The sequence below is a fragment of the Anoplopoma fimbria genome, chromosome 23 (assembly GCF_027596085.1).
Source record: "Anoplopoma fimbria isolate UVic2021 breed Golden Eagle Sablefish chromosome 23, Afim_UVic_2022, whole genome shotgun sequence".
Lineage (NCBI taxonomy): Eukaryota > Metazoa > Chordata > Actinopteri > Perciformes > Anoplopomatidae > Anoplopoma > Anoplopoma fimbria.
In genome coordinates this window covers 11,458,134-11,467,440 of record NC_072471.1, presented here as the reverse complement: position 1 = coordinate 11,467,440, position 9,307 = coordinate 11,458,134, and the positions used below count along the sequence as shown (strand labels likewise).

Genomic DNA, 9,307 nt, shown 5'->3' with positions numbered 1-9,307 from the left:
TGTCCGCCACGACAAATTATCCTTTTTGACTTTCCATTGGCATCCTCTGTGCTGACACACGTTTGTAAGAGGTTGTGGTGATTTCATGTATTTGTGTGAGATCAGGCTGTGCTCATGTTGACAAGCTAGGTCCACTTTCTGTGTGGAAGATAGTAAGCCTAGCCTGCTTAAAGAGTGAAATAAAAAATAAACAGCACTGTTAGTCCTCCCAAATGTTTAACGCTTTGAAGGACAAGATGTCTTAAATCATGAATGATACATAACCAGCCCTATTAACGCTGTTTCTCAAATTCCCCCTGAAAGAATCGTTTCCACAAATAGGTTCAAAAACTATTTTATCTTCTCTTGCAAAAAAAATGAACATAGAGCTCAATAGCTGCAGTATCAGAAGTGTGGGAAATTAAAAATGTCAGTTTGACTTTATATGTTAATGAAGTAAACACATGGTGTTTTAATCTTAAAGTCTTAGACCAAGACCTTACTTTAACTAAGTGCTGCCAGTGCCTCAACATTACCATAAAAATGTTCATTGACAACTTCTCATTATGCTGATTTAAAAAGGTAATCTGAGCAGCATTACATTTCTGTCAAAACACATTTACCATGTCAAATTACGTTCATTTCTAGTGTAACAGGGTTTTATTACCTTCACTGTGCTCTCAGTTTATCTTAACAGCATCCCAGCATCTTCAATCCACCTCTCTCCCCTTTTTCCTTCACTCCCCCTCTGTCCTCCCACTCCCGTGGAGAGGGGGCCAGTTGGGCTGGAAGCTAATTTGAAGCCAATCAATACCGGTCTGTGTTTCTTCCTGTGTGTGTGTGTGTGTCACCCCAGTCCTGTGCCCTTGTCTAACTGTAGGCAGGGAGAGGGAGCATCTGTTTAGTGACTCTCACTCTCTGACTCTTAATCTATGGTGGCCACTAAATACCACCCCTCCAACCCTTGTGCTGAGTGCAAAATGCTATCTGATTGAATTCAAATTAGATTGATTTAGATGCCAAATCCAGTTGTCAAATGTGGGCGCAGACAAATAGCTCACTCAGTAACTTCATTAACTGTAGGGATGGCATTTCAACTCCTGTTTAATTGAACTTCCTGCATTAAAATTTAGGGATTTTTTTTTACATGGATTTTGTGCACACAAATATCAAAAAGATGCACTGTTGAGCATACAAAAACAGATCAACACACAAACACAAATGCAGCATGTGCTCCCCATCCGCCTGCATGCTACAACACTGATGCTCAGATACTGAACATGCCCAAGATAAGACCAGTCCCCCTCCCTCTTCTCCCATCCCTTCTTCCTTAAACAGCCAATGAGGACGCTGTCTGTTCATGAGCCTGGGTGTAGGAGCTGGGCATGTGTAGGCAGCCTGCCACAGGAGGAGGTGTGTCTCCATGAGCCAAAAGTGTGTGTGCGCACTAGTGTGTTCTCACACACAGAGAGAGAGGAGGTGGTATGTAGGCATGCAAGTGAGAATCAAGAAAAAGGAGTGACAAGCAAGAGGGAAAGAGAAGCCAGGTGCTTTTGCTCATCTTTACCACTGATACACTCCCCCCTCTGCACACACTCACACACTGAAGGAACTACAGCCACAACCTCTAAAGCAGTGAGCTGATACACGTGTGTGTGTGTGGGTGCGTCTCCTGGCTTGGAGCAACAGAGGAGGAGGAGGAGGAGGAGGAGGAGGAGGAGGAGGGGGGGGGATCTCTGAGGATACACGGATGAGGAAGAGGAGCGGGGGAGCCAAGGACAGAGGAGCCCGAGTGTGTTTCGCCCCAGGGGGAGCTCACACACACCGCGGACAGCGAGCACACACTCCAGCGGGGCTTTCTGCGCTGTTTCCCTGACAACTAGAATGGGCTGCAATTTGTGCACCTTGCAGAAAAGGGAAGAACACTACAAACTGCTGTATGAGATTGCACAGGTGAGTGAGTCTTAGAGGGAGGAGGGAGGAGGGAGGAGGTTTGGTGTGTTTTTAATGGGGGGGGGGGGGTCATCATCATCATCATCTTGCAGAATGCAAATGATGATGATGATGATGATCATGGCAGGAATGATTTTGGAGAATTGAGCAAGAATGGTAAAAAGTGAGATTGAATCACAAGAAGGAGCTGAGAAAAGTCAGTGGTTTTGAGATAAAGCATCAGGCAGGTTTAGTTGGGAAACTGGGAGAAAATGGGAGAGGGACATGAGAGAAATGTACAAAAATGAGTTATTTCCAAGCAGCCAGTCGGAGAGCAAGTGTGTGTACTGTGTGTGTGTGTGTGTGTGTGTGTGTGTGTGTGATTCCTCTCTCCATCAAAGTGAGTGGAGCTAGTTATTTCTCCTCAGCAGCAGGAGATGTGAGGACAAGTTCAGCTCTTTTTCTCGCGCTGTGGCTCCGGGGGAATTCATCACATCCCCTTCTTTCCTGCGACTGTCTAGAAGCAATACAGTTCAAAGAACAGCCAGTAAATGTGTTCTGCTGTTTTCCTCTCTGTTGTCTGTCAGAAACTGGACTTGTTTTTGTTTTTTTTGTTTCTTCTGAACTGATGTGACAGTTTTCACCCCTGCTGTCATGTAAAAAATACTATTCAGTTACTGCGATGTTGATGCTTAGTATTGGCTCTGGTATTTGGCACTTTTATTCATTGAATTTCCCCAATATATAGGCAGAAATACAACATAAGAACTCTGTTGACTGATGCTCTCATTATTATCTGCTCAAGCCATAATATTGTCACAATGAGCAGTAAAACGGTGAATGTTTAACTTGTCATCTTGTACTGGCCTTGGCTGGAATGTGTTGATTAGATAGGAAGTGTCAGCAAACTGTGAATCTACTGATAAACAGATATCTCCAATGTACCATTCCTTTTTAAAAACACATGATATTATATATTTGTTCTCTCTGATTGCTTTTTAAAAACTGTCAGTCGTATCTGAACAGGTTTCATCTGTTAACGTGAACTAGATTCAAATACAGAGGGAGATAAACATGTGAATTGTTGGTGCTTGTTTCCAAAGCAGCGATATGTGTGTAGCTCATTGTGGGGAAACACGTGCTCTGGATCTTCTCTGTTGTTGAAGTACAGTACGAGCGAATACAATGCGGCCAGCAGCAAGGATTCATTCATCATTTAGTTTCTTACACGGTTACAGGCAGCGGGGAAACTGGATACAGCATAATGAGACTGAGCAGTTCTGTTGTTAGTCAGTTTCTGTTTCGTAAATTATACTTGCATTATATCATAAACTACCGTCCAAAGTGTGCAGTCGTGTCCAAAGTGTGTGTATTTATAGCACTGGTGGGAAATCTAATCACATTGTGTAAAATGACAGTAAGGCTGTTGTCAGTGTTTTGATGTTGATGATCGTGTAATAGGCTCTGTGAAATGTAAGAAATACATTATCCCAACCCCTAATAACCTCTATCGCTGCTATACGCTGCTTTCATGAACGTTAGGTACAGCGCTGCAGTCTGGAGCTCATTACGCTCTCTGACTAAATGCCCCAATGCTCTAATGAGATGGTGGATGTCTGTGTTGTCTGCCTGGCTGGAGTGCAAGAAAATGAGACATGTCAGTTAAAGGAAACCCTGAGAGGTTAGGCTCATTTCATGCCGTTGAGGTGAATTGAGTAAAATGGCTAGAACAAAGGGATATGTTAACCGACAGAGCATAAAACAGTAATTGTTTTGGCATATAAAAAGGATATGGCTGACATTTTCATGAAATAATATAGATTAAAGGAATAGTTTGACATTTTGGGAAATACAATTACTTTCTTGCCAAAAGTAGAAACAACCATCATGTCTTTTCAGTAAAGTCTTAGCCAGAGCAAGCGGCCGGTTTAATTAGTTTAGCACAAAGACTGTAAACAGCTGGACACAGATAGATTGGCTGTATCCTAAGGCTTTAGAGTTGCTGTATCCAGCAACTCTAAAGCTAACCAACTTGTTGGTCAAATCCATATAAAAACCTTTTCCCTGTATTTCCATCCAATATACTTTCTTAACTAGCTGTTGGCGCCAGCAAAACTGTCCCTTTAAGTTTGGAAGAATTACATGTAGAGTTTGCGCTGCTTAATTTGCATACTGTAGGCTAATGTATTAACTGGTTTATCTTACAGAAAAAGAAAAAAATGACAAAGCCTATATATAACAGCCAAAGTTCCGGCAATATTCGTTTGGCATAACATAACAACAGATGCATGATTGTATCATAAAGCATGGTGTTTTTGTGGAGAACATAAAAATGACCCTTGGTTTCCTCCGATTTCCGCATCACACTGTAGGTGTCCTGGCGCTGTGGCAGATGTCCAAGAATATTGTGTGTGTGTGTGTGTGTGGGCGTGTGTGTGCAAACCTGCACTGTTAAGCGCTCTGCAATATGTGACAGTCAGCGAACACCTACAGTTCTCATTACCAGTGGAAAAGAAAGAGAGAAAGAAATAAAAAAGAAAGAGAGAGAGAGAGAGCTTAGTAAGTGTGTCAGTGTGACTTTGTCCCGAAACTCGAGGCTGGGGAGATTCTTACAAATCCAGAGGGACTCCTCAACAATCCCTCTGCCTCTCCTCTCTTTTATCATTCCAGACTAATTTCTTCTCCTCTCCTTCTTCCTACTTTCTCCTTCTCCATAACCTTCATTAGTCTCTTTCCCCCCTCGGTCTTTTTTTCTCGCAGCAATCTGTTTCTTCCATCTCTCACTTCACTTTGGCGCACACACACACACACAAAACACTACAGATTCTAAAAGTGTTTTTGATCTGTTTTAGTTCCAACGGTGCTACACAATAGGACACCACCTGCTCATTATACCAGTGCTGATACTGTTGCTATAAAGCAGGGATAGGAAAGATGGCAGTTGACTCTCGGCTTTGGACAAACTCTAATTCTTTTGTTTGTCCGGGTACTTTGGGTATGCATCCCTCCTGTGTGTGTGTGTCTCACTCACTTGTGTCTTGGATGGTGAGTCCTGATCAATGTGGTTTCTGGTTAGAGCAAAAACACATTTCAGAATAACAGATTGATATTGATGACATCATTTTCAGTCACCTGATGGCATCATCGATTCAAGTCTTTATGCTTTGACTTCCACCTTCCGCGAGACAGTTACCTGTGTTCGACCTTTTCTGTCCAACATTTTTAGAGCAGCATAATGTAAATTCTATTTAAATGCCTCGGTCACACCAGCACTGAAAATGATTCTCCCGGTTGCTCAAAGTAAATTACACCATATTGTCGAAAAAGATAAAGTCTGGTGAATCGCGCAAATTTTCGACCTTTTAGGCCAAAATGGAGGAAGCAATTGTAGCTCATTAACTATTTTGCGCTATCCAATTTACAGCTCCGCAGAGGAGAATGTAGTGCAAAACGTTATGAGACAATAGTTGATGTTACAAATGGCTTTTTTTAATAAGTTATGCACCTCTTAGAAAGCTAACAAGCTTGCTAACTGACAGTAAGCGATCAGTTAGCAAGCTTGTCGGCTCGGTGAGTGTATTTAGCTCTCCAACAAAACTCCTTATTGAAATAATGTACAATCCTGACAGCAAACTGACAGGGCAGAGCAAATGGCACAGTACAGAGAAATTAGAAGCTTGTGGAGCAATCACATCTGACTAGCACCTTAATTATGAATCCCACTGCATTACTTGGCAAGACCCGTTAGGCATTGACTTTCAGTAGTTTGGTTCAGGATAGCCCGTTGATCAGGGCATAGGACCTAAAGATATCTGGTTACCTTGGCGAGCATGGACGCCTGTCAATCCTTGTTGGAGGCTCAACAGGGCGGGTCATGCCCAGAAAAGCAGTAGGATTCTTAATAACGCCCCAGCAGAGGCTGGTGTGTAGCGACTATTGCCACCTAAAGTAGTCCTTTAGGGTGATTTTTCATTTTAGATGGTAAATGTCTTTTGTGGGTGAAACAATGACAATGAAAATGGATTGCAGCTATTTTTTCACTTGTGGTGATTATTTCCCCCTGAAAAATTGATGTATAGTGTTTGGAACAGACCTGTTCAGCACATCTCAGAGGCCAATTCCAGTTGTCAGCCTGCGGGCCTTCCTTGGTGACTCCAACACCACAGTGGCTATCTCTGTTCACACAGCTGCACAACCCCTGCTGCCCAGCGGCCACTGACAGAGTTATGACTTCCGTCAGACCATTTACATTCAACGTTTCATTTGTGATTTTGTGTGTGTGTGTATCTCTGCACACTCACACTGCGGGGCCCCATTCTGGCTTTAGTAATTGCTATTCCATGTATTTTGCTTGTGGCTGTGTTACATTGTCCCACAGCCTCTGGCCTTCAGAGCCTCACTGGACAAATTTGTTTTGTCCTTATAGTTATACCAAAGTCAGCACTATTGTATCACACAACAATACAAAAGCCACTAACTGCTCTGTGTTTAATCCTCCCCTGGATTTCTGCTAAGTAATAAGGTAATGTTTGTTTTCTATGGAAGAATTCCTGATTAATTATGATTCAAACCAAGCATAAGCATGGCTTATTGAGTGCATTTTAGTCAGGTCAGGTTCATTTCATTGTGGGCCTTTTTAATAAGTTCAGCTATTGGATGTTGGGTCACATATTGAATATAATCATTAAATGTATAATTGTTGAAGCATTTATCATATCAAACCCCTATCTAATTAAGTCAGCATTTTTCTTCTCGATACCATTCAACGTTTTTGTGTTTTCATTGTTATTGGGATTCTAAATGGTGAACACTTGTAAAAAAGGATTCATAGGAAACAATGCATGCACATATTAGACTTGATGAGGAGGACAAAGCTAACACACGCATTCATGTGTTATGGAACACAATATTTCTGTATTATCTCTCATCCCTGTATTTAAGTCATTTTTTCATACATTTTCATATAATAAACCATAGGCACAAGGTGATCACCTTTAAGTTTTATTTTCACCTCCCTCCCCCTTCTTATGTGGGTGTGTACGGTTGTGTCCCAGGCCAATATTTGGTGTGAGCCGGTCCTCCGGACACAGATGCTGTGCCACATGTCCAGCCTGTTGGACAGCATGGAGGGGGCTAGACAGTCACCCCTTTCATCCCGCCTCCCGCCACCACCTATGGTTTCCAGAGAGTGCCACACAGAGCAGGGGAAGCTGTGGTAAGACCCACACAGCCGTCACCTCCATATGGTCACTTCAGACCGCTACTTCATCCAGATAAGGATGTGGACTATGTAGGTGCTATCAGTTACATCAGCCTGAGAGGTTGTAAAGAGACGTGTGGAGGCAGAAAATGTAGTGGAAATGGAAAATCCACAAAACCGCATCATGCAACTACAGCATGATTATTCCTGTGATCCAAAAGTAAGACTGCAATAGAAATGCTCCCAATCTTGTAATAAGAACATTTAATGATTATAATCTTCTGCTCCAAGATCTCATTTCTGAATGATGTTTTGAGGTCAAAGAAATGCTACAGATGACCAAAATGGACTAATGGAGGTGGTATCACCTGATTCATCAGCTGTCTTCTTACCAGAGAGGCACAACTTGTCTCTGTTTCTTTGATGGGATTTTGAGCTTTTTCAGAAAGTATAGAATGAAGTGACCTTTCCATTTTTTCCTGCATTTGTCTGCCCAACAACTTGTCTTCCTGTGCGTGCGGGTCAGTGAGTTTGACCTTTTCACCTGTGAGTGTAATTCCACTTGACAAGTCTGTGTCTGTCTCATACACAGTCACTTGCTGCGTGGTCTTAAATGGCAGTTTTGTACTGCACGTCAGAAAATGGAACACATTTCTAAACCCATACATCATTTCTTGCATTAAAGTCTGTTATCTGATTTGTATTATTTTATGTATTTTACTGCAAAAAAGGAAAAACATTTAACGCTCACACTTTCAAAGCTTAGAGGTACTAAAACATAAACTCAGGGTAATGGCTTTCCCCCACTAAAAACGTTAAAGTAGCATTATGTAAATGAACTCTGCTGTTGAACTCAGATCATCTGGTGTCTTCCATCATGGTTATAGTTGCTCGTTGGAGCACAGCGTGGTGGTAATACCGCATGATTTAGAGGTGCATATGGCCTCGTCACCGGCGCTGTGAGTAGCACGTCTCCTGGTCGCCGGCCAAACTGGAAACAGGAAACAGGTGATTTTTCAGTGTCAAGTTATCACGGGAAACAGCACCCTGGTGTTGTTGTTGACTCTGTTTGCTTGTTATGAGAAATATGGAAACAATTGGAATGGATAGATGTGTTGATTTTGATTTTATTGTGAATGAATTTGTGCGTGTTTCCTTGCAGTGTGTGTGAGTGACAGGGATGATGGCAGTTAGCTTGTCACTCTGTACATCGATGTCCTTGTCTAGCTGGGTTCTTTCTTTGTGTATCTGTCTGCCTGGTTGTAAGCAGACATACATACACTCCGCTTCCTTGCTGAGTGTGTGAGGGGGAATTACAAAGTCAGGGGAAGACGGGTCCGGCGTTTAGGTGGGAACGGCAACAGTCGCCGTTTCGCTCCAGCAGCCAACGATCTCCCCCTGCGTTGGCTCTGATAAGCCCAGGATGAAAGCCCTTCATGTGGGCAAAGTGACACTCCTCAACCCCCCCTCCTGTCTCCCCACCACAAAAGGCACACATAATGCCTGTACACACAACTACACAGTGTTGTTAAAGAGGTAAATATGCCTATTTGCACATACTGTGTACATTAATGTACCACGCGTTAGGAAAACCACACAGAGTGAATCCATTCATCAGCTTTACGGTGTGTTTTCCTTTTTTTACAACTGTGTAAAAATGTCATTCAAGCTCTCAGTGCCTGACAAGAGGACTTATCAGTTGTTATCAGCCTCTAGCTGATTACCATACTCACCAATTGGCCAAGTGGCCTGGCCAAGATGATAGGAGGTATAGGGAGAGGGAGAAGGAGAAGGGGTGGCAGAGAGTGGTGGGGGTGGGAGAAAAATAGAAAAGGTAGAGGAGGGAAAGGGTAGAAAGAAAATAAAGAGAGGATTGTGCAATAGTAAAGCATGAGGGGAGAGAACCAGAGCGGGAAAAGACGAGCCATCAATAATTCCTTTCAAACCCCCCATTCTCCTTCTTAACCTCGCCCTTTCCGAAACACAAAGTCTCGCCCTCCTCTCCTCCTCCCATCACTTATCAGTCACCAAACACAGTTTGAAGTCTGTTCCATTCCACTGCCCCTGTCTGTCTTCCTGCTTGTTTGTCACTGTCTGTCTACCCGACTCATTAATACACTTTGCCATGACCCCGCCCTCTGAGGTGCTCTAATTTTTCATGCGTGGTTGGGAAAACCCTGCAAAGAAAGATACAGT

The 9,307-nt window shown here is 42.9% G+C and overlaps 1 protein-coding gene across 1 annotated transcript in view; it reads left to right on the top strand.

Moving 5' to 3' along the window:
- The first annotated feature begins 1,863 nt into the window (after positions 1–1,863).
- The window catches only part of pdzrn4 (PDZ domain containing ring finger 4), a 32,688-nt gene continuing 25,244 nt past the window's right edge, over positions 1,864–9,307 (top strand). Inside the window, exon 1 of the mRNA XM_054624783.1 lies at positions 1,864–1,932. Within this exon, the coding sequence (XP_054480758.1) occupies positions 1,864–1,932 (69 nt within the window). The remainder of the gene's footprint in view (positions 1,933–9,307) is intronic.